The sequence below is a fragment of the Notechis scutatus genome, chromosome 1 (assembly GCF_049901735.1).
Source record: "Notechis scutatus isolate UNSWTSFEM ecotype Mainland chromosome 1, rNotScu1.2, whole genome shotgun sequence".
In the NCBI taxonomy this organism is placed as follows: Eukaryota; Metazoa; Chordata; class Lepidosauria; order Squamata; family Elapidae; genus Notechis; species Notechis scutatus.
The window spans coordinates 164271306-164290446 of NC_142009.1; the positions used below are offsets into that span (position 1 = coordinate 164271306).

Consider the following 19141-nt stretch of genomic DNA (forward strand, 5'->3'; position numbering starts at 1 on the left):
CTTACGTTTTATGTTTTGTTGGTTTGTGTATTGTTTTTGAAAATTAATAAAATTTGTTAAAAAATACAACAAAAGAAATTATAATAAAATAGAGTAAAAGATTTTTAAAAATGGCAAAATCCACTGACCAATCAGAATAACACAAGGGATCTCACTCTCTTTCACTAAAGGTTTGGGTGGAAAGTCAGGTCTCCACAGCTCCTCCAAATAACAGTGGGACTCATCTGGATCTTAGCAGTGTACCTTATTCCAGAGACAAGGCATTTATAAGAGTTCATTCTGATCTGCAAGCATGATAGGCAGTTTTGTTTTGTTTTGTGGCTTCACTTGGACCTCAGAATGGATGAGACTGAAATTTTCAGCCCCAATTTTTTCTTTATACAGAAGGCTAAAGCACCTATTTTTCCCTTTAAACCCCACCCACCCCCCCAAAAAAAAGGGAAAAAGAAAAAGAAAAGAATTGCCAGCTTGAGGGTGGAGGGGTAATTTAGATTTGCCAAAAGGCCTGAGACTCAACTATGTGGACAGGGAGGAGGCTAGAGAGATGGGGCTTTAGGGAGTTTATGTGAGGTATTGGGGGAAAGAACATGCAGCCAAGAGATGATCAATCAGGACTGATAAGACATTCAAATATACTAACAGTAAAAAAAAAACATTTGATGTTCTAGTATAAAAACCCTTGCAAGCAGTTTAAAGAGGTTTAGGAATGAGAGTTCATTTTTTTTTTTAACTTTAGTTTGTATGAACACATTTGGAACAGGCAAATCAAGAAATCAGATTTTAGGCTGAGAGCCACAATGGAAATAAGACATATATTTAAATCATTTATTCTCAAGAATAAAACACTGACCTGGAGTACACAGTAACTGCCATTTTTCTTTTTGGATAGTATTTTGAGGGCTTCTTCTTCAAAGCCTGGAGCCACAATCCCATCAGACACCTACACAAATAATGGTTAAACCATCAAGTGGAACAAGAAGACAAAGTTTGAGTACTGATTTGTACATTGCAGAAACCGCAGTATTTATGTACAATACAAAAGAACAGCTGGAATTATACTACCAGTAATAAGGAGGAACACAAAAGAACCAGTAAGGACTGAATTTGGGAAGAGAGGGAGAGAAAAATCAGAGGATGGGAAATGGAATGAAGAATCTGGAGATTTGACTGACTGGTACTCTGACCATCTTGTCAGGCAACATTTTGCTTAAATGTATGGCACAGGTTCACTTCGTCACAGTAGTTTGAACAATGGAGGCACCTAGAGATGTTACCCAATTTACTTCAAAAATTGGGGGGGGGGGAAGAGATGTTCTGTGGCTCAGTAGCTATAGTCTACACAAATGTCCCATCTTAGCATACACCGTGGGGTTCCTCACAAACCTACATTGCAGCTATTCAGCCTAGAAGTTCTGTGAGCACTGACTATAGATTTCTTGTCTTCTAAGAAATTGTCTGACAGTGAGAGCAATCAACCAATGGAACAGCTTGCCTTCAGAAGTTGTGGGAGGTTCATCCCTGGAAGCTTTCAAGAAGAGACTGGACTGACATCTGTCAGAAATGATATAGGGTCTCCTGATTGGGCAGGGGGTTGGACTAGATGACCTGCAAGGTCCCTTCCAACTCTTGTTAATCTGTTTATTTGTTTAAGTGTGCTGTGCACTTCTTGCAGTTTGTACTGGAGTCATCCAATCAGAAAGAGATTAGACCATACTGGGTTGCCTATTCTGGGAGCCCTTAACCAGCACTGCAGAAGTAAACTTCTCGGCATTTTATGAGTTCCTTTTCACTTTCATAAAATCCTTTTTCAATTCCCTATTTGAAAGCACTACTTTCCCAATTTCCACTTTGTTATAAACACTAGAAGCAGGATAAAATCAATCCTCTAGTGCAGGAGCATATAATTACTATGGCTAGGATCATTATTAGAGCTACAGGGTACGTAATCATGACATTCTGATCTCCTGTAAGTTTACAGCTTGTGTTTTGATTGTGGGGGTATGGACAAAAACTAGCCTTATTTGAGGGACTGAGGGGGAGGAAATCAATCTCTTAATGTTTCACAAAGCTTAAGATACCCTTTTGACCCATGAACACGTTACCATGATTTGTTTACTTTATTAATTGACAAGGTGACTGGCCAGTCATACATTGATATAGTTATTTTCAACTGCAATTAAGACTGTAGGAGAAAATGGTAATTACTGACCTCTCTTGAAATGATCTTAGCTGTAGGAACATCACAGATATCAGATAAAGCAATGAAATCCCCAAAAGATGACATCCTATCAGCACCTGGAAAAAAAGTAATGTTTTCAAACTGAGACACTCTCATTGAGTAAGAGCCATGTTATATATAGAAGAAAGAACAGAGCAACTGGATGGAACCTGCCCCAGGCTGGATCCACTCATTGTAGAGCTTTAAAATATGTAGAAGTTGTTCCTTTATTTGCTACTTGACAAATCAGGTGCCTTTCAACTATTTCATAGCAACTGGCATTTATAAAGTAACTGAAGTTGTCAGTCATTTCTGTAAGATAGATGTGAGAAAATGCCTTAAACAGTTTGGCCACTGCCATTGTCCACCACCATTATTCAGACAGAGCAGCAATTCTAACCAGAATGTTAAATGAAAATATGGTCTTCTTTTGAGACCCCACTCACCTCTTGCTCTGGCATATGCGGTTGCCAAGGGTGTTAGAGTGGGGTACAAGTCACGCACCATGCACACCTGAGCTTCTTCCTCACTGAGGGGCACACCAACAGCGGCACCTAGTAAGTGAAAGACAGTAAGAGCCGCTTTTCAGAGGTCTGAAGGTGACTTCTCAAGTTACAAAGGTGTAACGTTATTTCACATGTTGTTCTGAGACCCACGATGATTGTTTCTATTCCACTTAAATAATGCACATCATTATTTTTCATTACGTTGTTCATACACAACTTTGTTAAGAAAATCAATTTGTTTAACTAAAACCATGGGATTTTTTACAAGACCATCTCAGAAATGGAGCATTTCTTAAAATGTGAGCCAACATGCTCTCTGAATAAAATACACCAGTAAGCAAGAACTTGGAAGTTGAGAATTACCTGCTGGACTGACGTGCTTGAATGAAGAGGCAGCGGAAATGCCCAATGCTTGCTTCAGTTCCCTGACCAACTGCCAGGCATTCAGAGCATCACATAGATTTATAAACCCTGGGGAACCGTTCAGAACTGTGAAGAGATGAAAAGACTCATTCACCTATAAAAGCCATTCTGCAGGATGGCACCACATGCATGTGTAGAATATATTAGCCAACAATTCAGGTTCAGAACACCGGTTGTGAATAGCTATAAATTCACACTGTGTCCAAAAACCCCTTTATGGATCTCAGCTCAAGAACCATATTGTAAACAGAACCATTTATAAAGATAAATGGTTGACATTATCAGGACTTATTGGAAAATTATAAGGAGAATTTACAATCAAATCAAAAGAACTATAGCGGAAGAATATTGTCAGAGTGTGCACACCTTTACTACCTGAGACAACCCAGGAGCAATAATAGCAAACAGAAGTTTGTAATAAATAGTGGTTTTACCTACAAAAGAATATACTTTATATTATACATACACACGCCATAGGGAGGGAGGAGGGGAGGGAGGGAGATGCTCTAACAGGGCCTTTTTTAATTAAACAGGCTCTTAAACAGAGGTGGACTGCACAGACTGTTAACAACCAGTTCACCTAATGCAAAACCGAAAATGTGAGTGCGTGTGCACATGTGCGCCATCCGCACTTGCGCGCAGCTGCAAGAACAAGATTTCCTGTGCACAGCAGCCAGTGAGTAGATTGGGCGAGGCATGATAATCAGCTGGGTAGCGTGGGTGGAGTAAGAAAGCCATATACGACGGGATAGCACCCAGCCAGCGGTCGGAACTACCAGTACGGGCAAGTCGGTCTGAACTGGCAGCAGCCCACCACTACTCTTAAAGGGATAACAGCCAAAAACCTTGCTGACTCATTCCCATCACTAGGTCATTGCATCAGCTAGTCAGCTCTTAAATCACTACCCTGACACCATTTAAAGCTGAACAGTTGGCAATCGAAATGTTTTGACATACTCTTGACGCTTGTCTACATTTAAAGGCTTTGTTAACGTATTGCCTATATTATGTTCATTGGAACATTGCTGCAATCATATCAGTTTATCCTTTACAGCCTCCCTGACATTACAGTACTTTACATCTACATGTTTACTCCTAGCTTCCGGTTCTCCTGTTGCCATTTTTATATATGCAACACTCTCTTCAAATACTGGTACAGCTCTCTTTACATTAACATTTACATCTTTTAGTAATTGTACATATCAGGTTATTTTAGAACATGCCTCAGACAATGCTATGAATTCAGCTTCAGCAATGGAAAGTGCTTCTGAAAGCTGTTTTTTGGATCTCCATCCAATTACAGTGCCAGCAAACAATACTACAAACCCTGAGTTTGATTTTCTGTCCCACACATCGTTTGCCCAGTCACTATCTACATAGCATTGTAACAATAATTCACCAGATGGCTTTATCCATAGTCCTAGTTCCATTGTCCCTTTTAGATATTGCAATATCCTCTTGATTCCTAACCAGTGTTGTTTTGGTGCCGATGTATGCTGACTTAAAATGCTAACTGCATTGGTTATATTAGGCCTTGACCACTGGGATAAATATAGTAAACTACCTATAGCCTATTGGTACACCTCTTTATCATATTCTGTATCATTTTCTGTTTCTACATTGTTCTGGAAGCTTAATGTCATAGGATTTGATACACTTACTTTCTAGTATATCATATTTTTCTAGTTGTTTTATTTTCTTTGTTTAGCTTAGCATATATCCTCTCTGTTCTGGTTTCCTTATCTCCACACCTAGGTAATTCTTTATTTCTCCCAGGCTTTTTAATTTAAATTCCTTTTCAAGCTGCCTGGCAAAGGAGTACGCCTCTGAGCAATGTTTAACAATAAAACATATGTCATCCACATAAACTAACTGCTCCCTCATACTGTGCCATGTATAAACATGGATTTGCTTTGCTCCCTCTGAAATCTGAGAGCAGCATCTAAGCACTGATTCCATTTCCTTGCTGACTGTTTTAATCCATATATGGCCTTATTTAATTTATATACATATCCAGGATTCTCCATTTCATAACCTGGAGCTTGAGCTATATATATTTATTCTAATTCTTCATTTAAATATGCAGTATAAATATTGAAGTGATATATGGTATACCTGCATGCAGCTGCTAAAGCCAATGCTAGACTTATAGTCTCCCTTCTTATTGTTGATGCAAACATCGTCATAATGAACATTTTTCCTTTGCGTAAATCCCTGCGCAAATTAACCATGCCTTATACTGCAGTTCATTGTTGTGCAACACTTTTTTAAATATACCCATTTACACCCCACTGCCTTTTGTCCTTCTGGTGATCTCATGGGTGTAAAATCCTGATGCACATTCATAGGCTAACACCCAGAAACTTAAAACTGAACACTTCTTCCACTCGGTCTCCATTGATAAGCAATGGCTGGATATCTGATCTATTCCTTCTATAGTCCACTATAAACTCCTTGGTATTATTGTGTTAAGGATCAATTTATTGTCTCCATACCACGAAAGCAACCAGTCCACCTCATCTCGATAGGCAGACTCATCCCCTCCAGAGATGAGTCCCACTGTTGTATCATCTGCAAATTTAGTATTAGTATTACTAGCGTGAGTAGGAATACAGTCATGCACATAAAGAGTATATAGTAACATGCAACCCTGTGATGTACCAGTGTTAAGAATAAGGACTGAAGAAATATGATTACCTAATTTGACCCTCGGCCAGACAGGAAATTCACAATCCAAAGGCAGATTCAATAAGAAACTCCAAGATCCATAAGTTTAGACACCTAGTCTATATGGAAATATTGTGTTAAATGCAGAGCTAAAATGGGGGTTCTCTGGGCACATGTTCTATTTTAAGCTTAACACTGCCTATGTTTTTGAATTTACTCACCAAGTGCTAGAGAATTAAATTCAAAAACATAGGCAGTTTTAAGCTTAAGCTATTAGGAAAAATGACAACAGTAGGTTTGACCTACCTGACAAAATTACTGTTACAACTACAGCAACATAATATTTTGAACAATATTGCTATTTACTAATGGTTCTGCTGGATTGCCTTCAAAGTGGATTTTGAGTGCCTCCTACCTGAGAGAGGAAGTTGAGGCCTTGAAGTATAGAGTTGAGCGGGAGTTTGATGGGGATTCATGCCATATCTCAGTGGAAGTTGAGATACTCCTTTGCTGTACTCTTTTCTAAAGTAGTCAGAAATTGCTGTATCATATTGAGCAGTGTGAGTAAAGGCCTACAAGAAGTGTGAGAGAGATGCAGCTGTCATCAAAGTAATGAAAATAGGAACATTCTCTGTGTCACAGGCACATCATATAGGTTGTCATAAGTAAACTTTACCTTTAAAGCCAACTGACGCCGAATTTCCAAACTGGTATCATTATCAGAATGGTTTTTCATTTCTTTTGCTATATCAGTATAATCCCCAGGATCACAAACAACTGTCACCCGGGCATGATTTTTTGCTGCAGCTCTCAGTAAAGCAACACCTCCTGTGAAAAAAAATGGAAGCGAAGAAAACATCATATTCAGCATTTATAGCATTCACTACCTTTCACACCTACAATTCATAGTTCAAGTACAGATCTCTCTCCAATTTCGTCCACAACAGGATCAGAATCTCAGACGTTGTGGGAAGCAATTAAGTGAAATGACACATAACCGCTTCACTCAACAGCTGCAATCCAGGCTCTCCCAGTTGCAGTACTAAGCAATTGCACCGATTGCTAAGCTGAACACCAGGGAGAGGGCCCTCTGCCTGCTCTATCATGTCTGGGAGGACTGGGTCCTCTCCCCAACCCAACATGCTAGGGCAATTTACCTTTGTCTTTTTCTGCAGCCAAGCCCCACTCTGGAAGGCTCCTTTTACAAATGTGTCATTTGGAGAAGGGGCCTCAAAACTAGATTTTCTAGCAAGTCTAGAAAACTAGCAAAGACAATCATTCTAAAGGCTAGTAATCCTAGCTTTCTAGTCCTCCCCCACAAGCTAGAGAATGTCATCTTTCTGAAATCTACTAATCTTTCTAGCTTTGAGAACAATGGTGTTCACTGGAAAGAAGGCTAGGAAGCTTCAGAGGGCCTGAACACTCCTCTGTGTATGGAAGATTATGCCTCTGCCATGCTCAGACTTTCAGGACTCAAGCCCCTTTTCTGCAGCTCAATGGAGAGGTTGAGCAGTTCTCTTGGCAGGTGGCAGCGGCTTGCAACCTTCTCTGCCAGTTCCTCATTGATTTTCTAGAGAAGCTTGAAAATGGTAAGTACATGATAATGGGGCGCTTGGGAGCCAGGTTATCAAACACCAAAAATGTGTCCATGTGGTTGTGGAGTGGCTGGTATAACATTTTAAGATGGCCAGAAGTGCTTCACAGGCCATAAAACATCCTCTCTTGAGACTGTTGTAATTTTGAACAATCATTAAACATAAAACGAGGACTACCTGTATTGCAGTCAGCCTCTCAATAATTCAGAAGAATGCATTACTAGTAGAACCCACACAATATATCTGCAACCATTTCTTGAATTGTCTTTTCAAAACAATGCTAATAACTTTTGTAAAAAGTCTACCGTGAATATTTGTTTCGTGGTTTCCAGAGGAATCATTTTGTCTGTGTTATACTTTCATTCATGGGGATCAAGGAATTATGCCTTCCCCTCCTAAGAGAAGGCAGCATTTCGAAAGCAAACCGTATCAATGCCAAATCATTCTGACTAAGATGCAGCTATCACAGGATGTCCCAGGAAGAATGACAGAAGAGAAAGAAAGCTAACAGCTAAGCTACTAGACCGGAACTGTGTCAAGCTATTAAAGACCATAAGACCCCAGCATTTATAGAAGGTTGAAAAAGAACACAAACCTGGCAGGATTGACTGATCCAAGGCTGAGTGGAAGAAACAGGACAAACGACTATAAAAATACGTTTGAATCCCTTTCTGTCAAACTGAAGCACAAGGGAGGAAAGTTGTGACTGCCTCCTTGCTCTAACGAAGAAAAAGTGTGGTAAAGTTTTCTCCTGCCTCCCACTAAAACGTTCATCAATGTTTGTGCAGTACTATGAAGTCATGCTTAAATGTTTTCATTAAATTTCTGATTTGCAAAAGATGTGCACATATAATAGGGAAGGATTACTTACATATTAACTTCCACTTGCAGTCTATGCACATATACCAATCACAAGCTCTCAGTGGAACTGAAGCCTAAACATGTCAGTAAGAAGATGAAGAGAGGAAAGAATACTATTGGAACACAGTATTATTCATTGACTGATACCTAAACCATGTTATTATGGGAACTGTGAAAACTCTATTAATATACAAAAAACATACAAATGAATACTTCATCTCAGAAAACTCAGACTTTGGAAAGACTTCAGACAAGTCCAATTCCAAAGTCTGAGTTTTCTGAGACTAAGTATTCATTTGTAAGGAACTATTTCAAAAATATCCCTTTAAAAACAAATCAATCTCACAAAATTCTGATCCAGTAAAAACAGAGATTCAAGACATTTCATATCAAGTTATCTGCCACAATCAAAAGTCTTCACAGACATTTTAATACTATTAAATGCAAATCAGATCAATGTATATATTTATTTTTGTATTTCTCCATACTACAATAACTTACCAAGTAAACTGGGGGTGCACTAACTGCAGTTTAACAAAATCCTTGAAGATATTTTCCTCTAATTTAATTGTATGGACTTGGCTAGCCTAATATGGGAATAAGAACAAACAAAATCCTTCTACTAGTGGAATCTGAAATAACAAATGTGAAGATAGGGGAATCTGGTATCATGCCTACAATGCTTGTGGGACAGTTCCTGCATAAAACAACCTGGCATACATTTGTAGCATGTGCAAGCTTGTAGAAGTTATTGAAAAAGTCAAAGGAATGGTCACACTTCAGCTAATGAAAGAGAATTTATCAGATCAAAGAAAGAAAGAAAAAACAACTCTCTTATGATACCCAAGCAAATGATTAAAAATTAAAACCAAAATTGAGATACGGAAGGTATTTTGCACCACTGGAATTCAAATCGTTGTTACAATACTTTACTATCAGCATATATTTGAATTATGGTACAAAGTAGTAATGATTTTAATTTCCACAACATATTTTGGAAGACAAATTACAATATGTGTTTCTTTCAGGAAAGTTGCTGGTAACTTTCTCTTTCATAAGATGGAAGAAGGCACAAAAAGTTTAGCTATCCTTAAGTTCTTACTGACCATTAGGAAAGTGCCAGGAGGAGGAATATTGGTGAGACAGATCATGTAATGCTTAGTTCTTGAATGAAATCTTCATTCAAATTTCAAGGAAAACTGAATGCAAATAGGTTATCTTGGATATTAACAAAGTGTATTTCAAGAATAATAAGTAGACAGAAGTTAATGAAGAAAGGAGCTGAATATGGCAAAATATTTCAGGTAATGAAGAAAAGTTAGCACTTTTTAATTTTACTTTTGTTCACTTCTATCCATTTCACCAGGGAAAGAGAAAGGTGGAATAGTAGGACTGACATATAAGCACTGACTACCTCTTGACTCTGAATGAATTTAAATCTATTATCAAATGGAGAAAAAAAGAGAGCTAATAAGGACAGACTGGAGGAACTAGGAATGTTTAGCCTTGAGAAGAGAAGGCCAAGGAGGGACATGACAATGCTCTTCAAATACTTGAGTAAGACCAACATTCTGCTCCACAGTACAGGATGCAAAATTATGATTTAAATTCCAAGAAGGTAGATTCCAATGCTAGAAAACAATTCTAACAGCAAAAGTAGTTCAATAGCAGAACCATTTTATCTTAATGAAGCCATGTATTGGGGATGCTCTGATTTGAGCAAAGCATCAATGAACAGAGACTAGACTCAGTGACCTACATGGCCCCTTCCAACTTAATAATTTCAAAGCTTTCCTTAGCAAGGTATCATGCAACAAAATGGGAAGGTCAATGGAAGAAAGTATTATATGAACACTGTTTTCACTTAATAGGTGATGGTATCCACAAAGTACTGACGCAAAGCAATGTGTTTGCAATATATAGTCCATACTGACTTACCAATATCAATCTGTTCAACAGCTTCTTGTATAGTAACATTTGGGGAGGCCACTGTTTTGACAAATGGGTAGAGATTGCAAACTACAATTCTAGAAAAAGAAGCATGGAGTAACTTTAAATTAAATTCAAGACAGAAGTGAATTCTTTACCATGTCTCAATGTAATGCAACTGTAATTTTATCCCTGCTGTGGCCAATGAAGAGTCTTATGCTTGTTAAACTTTTCTGAATCATCACATGAGAATTGTGTTAAGGCAGTTCAAGACATTGCTGCTCTGGTGATGGGGATCTTCCTACATTTTCTATTAACTATGGCTACAATAAACCAAGCTAAAAGCACACTTCTGTGATTATAGGTTTCCTGCTGGCTAATACACATTGCCAACATTATTACATCCTTCAGATTTCACTAATGGGATGTTTTGGAACTCGTCTACATCATACCAACAGACTGCCTCCATTATATGCTGTTTCTTCCTATTTGTGGAGGCCGTATTGTTGGAGAAACACGGTAGAATATTTGTGAACTATGGAAAATATAAAGGGAATACTCTCAGCAATGATAATTTCTGTGCACTTACAGTGCACTTCCAATAGGATGCTATTCATCCACCAGCATGAAGGAACTTAATCCTATTGAAAACCTTTTGAACCTTTTGGTTGCAAATGAACTTTAAATGTTGAAAAAGGTTTTTCAGAATATTGATTATATTAAAAGGTTAGAAAAGTCATACTCTAACTTTTACTTTCACCATGACTGCCTTGAGTTATAAACTCCATACTCCTGGCCTTCTGGAAGGGCCTGAAAGCTAGGCTCTTGCATACTATATTGGGGGTAGCTAACAAGGAAGAGAAGATCTCTGGCCTGAAGCTACCCATCATCTTGGTTTTTTTGTTTTTCTATTTAACTCTCCTAATTTTAATTGCATTCTTTACCTTTTTTACTTTTTATTATATCAAAAACCAGCCAGAGTTGCTGTATTAGTAAGATGGGTACATAAACATTTAATAAATGAATAAAACCAAACATTTTATTTGTGTCTCTTTCTTGGAATACTTGTGACTCCAATACTGAATCCACCAACTATATTTTTTTTCTTTCAATATTCGATTAAAGAAAGGGGCAAAAGTTATGTAGTGGCAGACTAAGGATAGTGGAAGACCAAAATCTCAGCATCAAAGACTGGCCCTGACACTTTGTCCTCTTACGTTTGAAATTGATTTACGTGTTGAAATTCAAATAAAGCTAGGTAAATCTCAAAAGGGTATATTTGCCAATGCTTCAAAGTAAATAATGAGAAGTCAAGATTTGACAATCTCTTGCACAATTACAAAAATCCTTCCCAGTTTCACCAAAAAACCCCCATCAATTCTGAAAATGCGCATTCACAAAGAGACGAGAGGTACTTTATAGTGAAAAACCTTTAATCTCTATGCAAGTTAACTTCTATCAATTGATATCAAAGGTTGACTTCATGATTATTTATTAACCCCCAACTACCCTTCTTACCTTACAAGGCTGAAATCCAATTTTTCCATGTCAGCTTTATCTTGTGGAATATCACGAGCCAGGATGCCTAGTTTTTGTATGAGGAAAAGAAGAGGCTCAGAAAATGTAAGACAATCCAGTCCCTTCAAGCCCTTGTTAAAAATGGCCAATGGGGAATAGTAGTACCTTACCTACACTAAGACAATAATATAAAACAGTTGGTGTATGAAGAAAAGAGAGTACCATCACATTCTCTTGTAAAGGTTTTACTCTTGAAAGTAAACTGTCTTCTTTTCTTTTAACCTTAGCCACCCCACTGTTGCTTGAAACACACCAAGAAGTTGTATATAAAAATGTTACCCGAGAAACAATATCTACAATGCATACTATTTTAAGTTTTATTATAGAAGACTTTCGGCCTTTGATGTGTGAAATAAGGTATCAGAGATAAAATGACTTTTCCTGTCACTCACATCTATTGTGCTGAAAAATGCATTCATATGGAAGAATCCTTTATGACAAGTTCCCAGCTTGCAGTCTGAATAGATACAGCTGGGACACAAGTTAGCTGTCTGAATAACAATAGTTTTAGATCAGCCTTCTCCAGCTGGCTATTCTTGAAATGCCCTGGACTTCAATCCTGAATCTCATCATCATCCCCATTTTGATTGAAATGATAAGATGCTAAGGGCAACAGGTTGAGAAAGGCTGCTATAGATTAACTGAAACTCCAATCAAACCATCTTTTTGCAGATGCCCATGCAAATTACAGGATCAGTTTTATGTAAGAGAATCTGTTTTTTATTATTAGCTGTTCTAGGACCATAATAAAGTACTAATTCATTTACAACAGAGTAACATACCTGCATGCACTGCAGGATGAAGAGTTTTCACACGTCCTCCAAGCATTTCTGGAAAGCCAGTAAGATCGGAAACATCTCTGTTCCAAAAGAGAAGGAATAAAAAACATTATGTAGCATCTACAGCATTCGTATAACACAAGGGTTAACATCTAGACTTCAGTTTTGCTGCCTCTAGACTGTTTTCTTATCTACAAGAAAATATTAAGTCATGCATCAAAAGTGTATGCTCTATGGAATAAAGAATGGTGGATACAATTTACTTGTGTCAACTTATTCCATGTCAAATTGGGATACTTGAGAAAAAGTGGAGGGGTCAATATCCACCTGTAGGATATTTTGTACCAGTTTTCCTTCAGATTGTAGCTTGATGTAAATTTTATTGATTTGCTCCATAGCTGTTCCACTGGTTTTTTTCATTTGAAATTTTGCATCTATTTTATCAATTTTTATTTACTGTCTCCATGTTATATTTAAATAACAATTTGTAAATACAGCTTAATAAATTATTTTGATTCCGTATTAATATTTCAAATTCTGCCATTTTTCTTAGGATTTCTCATCCTTCTCCAAGATTGCCTAAGATTTTTCAGCTATTTGGAAATACGTTAACCATGATAGATTCCTTCCTTTACTAAGCAATTGTCTTTTGTCTATTCGTGGGTCTAGAAATTGGCATATATAATCAGATTTTTTATTATAATGTTCTTTATTAACAAAAATTGTTTGATGAAATATTCATATTCTCCCCCAGAAAAGAAACATGTGGACACTGTTGATTTTGCCAAATATACCAGTGACAAAATATAAAGTAGCTCAGACTTTCTTAAAGGAAAAAAAAAGGCACGTGTTGGTGATCGGAGATTCATTTTTTAAAGGAACAGAAACAACAATCTGTAGACTAGACAAATTCTTAAGGGAAATGTGTTGTCTTCCAAGTGCAAATATTAAAGATAAGATAGAGAGGCTCATCAAAATAATCCAGCCCTTTCTCCTGTTTCATATTGGGATAAATAATACTACTAAGACCTTGGAAGCAATTCTAATGGACTATGAGCAACTAGGCAGGGTAGCCAAAGAAGATGACAACAGGTGGTCATCTCATCTATACAACTGAAGGTCAATATCCAATGATGAAACAGAGGATTTTAAAAGTAAATTGCTGGCTCAAAAGATGGTGCCATCATGAGAACTTTGGCTTTCTTGACCATGGATTCACTGCCTACAGGAAGGGCTTCCAGTAAGAGATAGATTGCACCTCACAAGGATAAGGAAGCACGTGTCTGGAAATAACTTGCTCAGCTCTTTTGAAGAATTTGAACTAAAATTGGGTAGGGGAAGATGACCAACTTATAGAACTAAACTACAAATCAGATAGCATCAGATAAAGGGATACCATCAAGACAATGAGAAGTGATAATACCGTTTTACACCATGCTGGTGAGACCAAATTTGAAATACTGTGTCCAGTTCTGGTTACCAAAATACAAAAAGATGTGGAGACCCTAGAAAGCGTCCAGAGAACAGCAACTAAGATGATAAAGGGCCTGGAGGATAAATTGTCATGATGAACAGTTCAGAGAGCTAGATATGTCTACCTTATTGAACAGAAGAATTGGGAGGACATGATAGTTGGCAGAAAAGGATTGACATTCTCTAAGGTATCATAGGCCAGAACAAGAAATAATGAATGGAAGTTTGCCAAAGAAAGATCCAACAGAGAAATGACAAATTTTCTGTGAGAGCAATTAATAAATGGAACAGGTTGCCTCCTGGGGTTGTGGATGCTCCATCGTTGTAGGTTTTCAAAAATAGACTGGACAACTATTTCACCGGAATGGTATTAAGGCTCCTGCCTTGAGTATAAAGTTGGACTATAAGACCTCCGAGTCTCTTCCAGCACTATGATTCTATTTATTTATTGTTTAGTGTATGGAATTTGCAGAGGTCATTCAATCACAGATATACAAATGATATATCACTAACAAACTCTGTGTGTGTGTGTTCATAAACATATGCAGTAGCCAACAACTTCTGTTTTCCTAGTAGTAGACTGCCAACAAGTACAAGTCTTTCTGTCCTCTTGCTAGATGCAGCTGTTTCTCTATTTTTCAGGGATCAATCATCCTACCTTTTCTTCATCAGAATCCCTTTTCTGCTCCTAAAAATTCTGAACCCACATTTTTTTTTGCAAATAACTACAAGCAATTTCTGAATTCCAGTGGTACAAAGTGTCTTTTTTACCACTTGTTTCTTGTTCTTTCTCATCCATTGTTTTTGTATCCTTTATTTGATTTTCTTCTTACCAGAGGATCTTCATTCTTTAATTTGATCACATCAGTTTAAGTATGGCCACTCATGGCTTTTTTTTTTTTTTTTTTTACTTTTTGTACAACCACAACTGTGAGCTTAGACTTGTTGCAAATATATGCTGAACTGTTTTCAGACAGGGAGTACAAACATGACATGTCATAACCAAATACTATTTCCTGGTTTATTGGTTTATTTTGGTCAATTTATTTTTTATTGGTTGTAAGGGCATCTGTAACACAAACAAAACCTCCAACCTGTGGGACAATAGCAGAGCTGACCAGGTGGTTAGAACAAAGGAAGACATAATTTGATGTGACCTGATGATTGCTCACAGCTTTCTTATGTAATATAAGCAGCCAAGTTTGGTGGCATTTGAAGAACTTTTAGCACATGGAAGCTACAATAATTGATATATCATTTCCATATCAAGTTTTTGCTTTAGTTGGGTCTTATATCATCAACATACTGATGGTATCCTGCTCAAGTCCTGTAATGACTACATCCAAGACTTTATTAGGGTTTTCCAATAAGGGTCAGCCATTAAGATGACTCCAGTCAATTCCAAGGTGTCAAACTCAAGGCTGCGGGCTGCATCCAGCCTATGGGGGTGCTTAAATCTGGCCCACGGGGCCGGCCTGGAAATAGCAAAGGACTTGCCCACGGTGCCTCTGGCAGCCAAAACAGGGAGCAGGGGGCATGTGAGCCCCCCACTGTTCCCTGTTTTCAGCCTGGGTGGCCTCCTGCAGCACCCTGCTGGCCAAAACAGGGTACGGGCAGCTTTCCCATATCCCATTTTCGCCAGCAGGGTGCTGCTGGAGGCCGTCCAAGCCAAAAATGGGGAACAGAGTCTTGCACATACCCCTACACCCCATTTTGGCTAGCAAGGTGCTGCAGGCCACCATCCAGGCCAAAAACAGGATGCGGGGGGCCTCGCACTCTTCTCTACACCCTGTTTGGCCTGTAGGGTGCTGCAAGAGTCTGTCCCATCTCCCCCGGCCCCAGCCTGACCTGCAGAAAACTACAATGGTCATCCAGCCCTCCAAGAAATCCAGTTTTGACACCCCCGGTCTAAAACATAAATCAAACAAATATTGCTGAAAGACACCAGTGAGAATACCATTATTTATGTTCTGGACTTTGTTCTCACCTATCTCACATGATTCTAGGCAGTTCCCAATAACTGATAAAAATAAGGATAAATGACACTTCCATCAGAAGACACATGTGTAAGAAGAACCTCAAACTGCATACCAGATCAGTCAGGGGAAGTGTTACAGAGAGACAAACAGATATGTCAACTCTCCTAACTCCAGGGGAAAAATGATCCACAACCACTCCATCTTGCTAAGGTTGAGTTTCTCTCTCATTAGATCTTTTCAGTCTCCATGCAATGAGCTAGTAGCTGAATTTGTCCAGTAGAGATGTATAATGGGATATGTATAATGGGATAATGATGATGATCAACTCCCAGAGACTTCATATAGATGTTAAAGAGGAGAGAGGCTTGAGCTGAGTAACCCAACATAACAGGGTCTAGGAATGGACTTCTCATCCACCATAACTGACTGGTTATCAGCCACAAAGGGAAAAAAGGAAAACTACTGCAAAATAGCAACTCTCACTCTCAATCCCTGGAGCTGGTCCAGCAAAATACCAAGCAATGGTATCAAAAACCACTAAGAGATCTAGGAGGGCCAGAAAAGACTGGCCACCCTCACCCTGAGCCCTCCAAAGGTCAATGACCAACATAATCAATGTTGTGTATTATGTAGCCTGGCCTGACTGAAAAGGGTCTAGATAATCTGCTTCATCCAAACCTTGCACAGCTGGGAACCTACTACTATTAGGACCTCATTACCTTTCAAACTAAATATTCCACTGGGTGAAAATTAAACAATTAACAATGGAAGCATTATGAGCAGTTTATCAGAACACCTTGCAAATTTTAACACAGCAGAATTCTGAGTTATACAATAACATTTCCCAGAAGTGATGTCAGAAAGCTCTATTTGTAATATAATGGAAGAAGCAAAGTGAGGCTATGTCATAGCAGTTGTCAGGCCAAGCCAGAAGATAACACAGTAATATCCAATCAAGTCCAATCTTTTATTTTACCTGACATTCAAGCCTGCATCCCGAAGAACTTTTGCTGTTCCTCCTGAGGCAACCAAAGTCAAACCCAAAGAATTCAGACATTTTGCAAATTCCACCAGGCCAGTTTTATCTGAGACACTAAATAAAGCTGAAACAAAAGAAAAACAAATTCTTTAATGAGAGAATATTGATATATAGCAAAACCCCACAATCATATGGGTCAGTTATACAACTAAATTCACTATAGTTCTATTGTAAGAACTGGTAATCATCAATGAAAAAGGAGATTGTTTTTACAAACTGATCTACCAAGTAGGTTTCAGTCACACATTGCCTTTCCTGTTACGACTAAATGGAAACATTGCAACTTCTCAGCATAATAATTCTACAATAACCTATAATTCAGCATCTCCAATAGATGTTGAAATTACAGGGTCAATTACCTTCAGTGTTGCCAGCATTGTAATTCACACCAGGAAGGCATTACTGGTGGAGGGAGCTTGCCCAGAATAAATTTAATCGAACTAAGAGGGCTTGTATAACAATCTTGCAGTTTTTACAAAATGTCTTTTACAAAAATATTTTCCAATTTTCTTCTGCCTCCCAACTGATGTAATGCTTGGGATAACTGAAAACAGGGCAGCTGCTGTTCCTTTTAATTTACCCCTCAAATTATTTCATATGTTTCCCAGGAATTACAGAGAAAAATGTATTGGCCACAAATAAGAGGGCAAAGCGCACTGTAAATGTGAATATAACAGAATGAAAAATATAAACTGAAATGTAACATGGGGCTTTCAACATTATGTTATTCTCCTAGGATGATAAAGGCTAACTCTTTTCATCTTTTTTTCCTTGATTTAAAGTGTGTCTTCAAAAATAAGTCCGTATATTCGTATTTCTATTATCCTGAATGAATCCACTGCAAGATGAAAATCTTTTCATCACACGTGGACAGAAATGTAATTAGGCAGGGCTCTCTGCTTTATTTCTCACCTTCATGCCATTTTAAGCAGGTATCCTAGATGCCTTTCAATGGGATAAGAGCTCCTCTGTTCTTCAGAATGTTTGTACTTTGTCCTTCAATAGGATTTGGAGGATTCCATTTAATTCGAAGTTTGCGAAACTGCATCGCAATCATGAGAATCAAATAGCTAAGATCGCATTGCACTTTACGTTTTACACTGCAAATTGTCCCTACGTATTTGCAAGCTCCTCTTTAAAAAATATGCTAAAAAGAAGGGAGCAAACCCGGGAGAAAAGTTACGGATCGGGAGCCAAAGAAGATGCATTGAAAAAAGCAACTAATAGTTGAAAGGGATTCAACCCAAGAACGAAACTCCACTCGCTTCTCCTGAAGGGCCTTAACTTCCAAATTGGACGGGGCGGGGTTAAAACTTTTAACCTATCAGGGCACTGATTAACTATGCACATTGATTTTTTAATACGCAATCACCTAGTACTCCATGCAGATATTCTGTTTGTAGCTTTCGTGCAACGGTTCCCCTTCAATTTAATCATATGGGGAAAAGCGTCAATGCAGGTCACGAGGCTTGCTTCTGAATAACACGGATTAAGATCGGACGAACTTCAGAACAGAGCGTACACAAAGCAGAAGAGGAGCCCTGCCCACTTTTTTTTTTTTTTACAATTACCAGAGTTGGAAGGGACCTTAAAGGTCATCTAGTCCAACCCTTAGCCCAAGCCCTCCCGTAAGTCAATCACCAAACCGGGCAGAGCTCTCAATTAAGCCAAAAACCAACGGGCGATGCTTCCTTCTCCTTTCAGAGAGGGGTGTGTAAACGAGCAAAACTTTTGCAGTGCAGTGAACCCGCAGGGTCGAGATGCCAGGCGTGGCAATCGAAACTCACCCAACTGCTGCCTCGAAGCCATGTTTGTAGACCCTCGGCAAGAAAACACTCCGGGAAAAGAACAAGCAGCGAGAGAGAAAGCCTGCCCCTCGCGGGTGGATATAAATAAGGAGGTGGTGGTCGAAGGAAGAGGGTGGGGTTACGATTGCATGCCGGGAAGGCGGGGAAAGAACTGAATCGCCTGAGGCTTCGATACAGCAAATAGAAAGAAGTGAGGGGAATTTAGGCCTTGCTGAATAGAATAGAACAGAACAGAATAGAATAGAATAGAATTCTTTATTGACCAAGTGTGGTTGGACACACAAGG

General features: G+C 38.5%; 1 protein-coding gene across 1 annotated transcript in view; it reads right to left on the bottom strand.

The window, feature by feature from the left end:
* The window catches only part of ATIC (5-aminoimidazole-4-carboxamide ribonucleotide formyltransferase/IMP cyclohydrolase), a 38509-nt gene extending 19601 nt beyond the window's left edge, over positions 1-18908 (bottom strand). The window contains exons 1-11 of the mRNA XM_026673154.2: positions 18835-18908; positions 16985-17111; positions 12560-12636; positions 11718-11784; positions 10209-10297; positions 6491-6642; positions 6230-6386; positions 3088-3213; positions 2665-2772; positions 2210-2295; positions 851-940 (exon numbers count right to left, since the gene is read on the bottom strand). Of these exons, the coding sequence (XP_026528939.2) occupies positions 851-940; positions 2210-2295; positions 2665-2772; positions 3088-3213; positions 6230-6386; positions 6491-6642; positions 10209-10297; positions 11718-11784; positions 12560-12636; positions 16985-17111; positions 18835-18856 (1101 nt within the window). The 5' untranslated portion in view covers positions 18857-18908. The remainder of the gene's footprint in view (positions 1-850; positions 941-2209; positions 2296-2664; positions 2773-3087; positions 3214-6229; positions 6387-6490; positions 6643-10208; positions 10298-11717; positions 11785-12559; positions 12637-16984; positions 17112-18834) is intronic.
* Between the last annotated feature and the right edge of the window lie 233 nt (positions 18909-19141).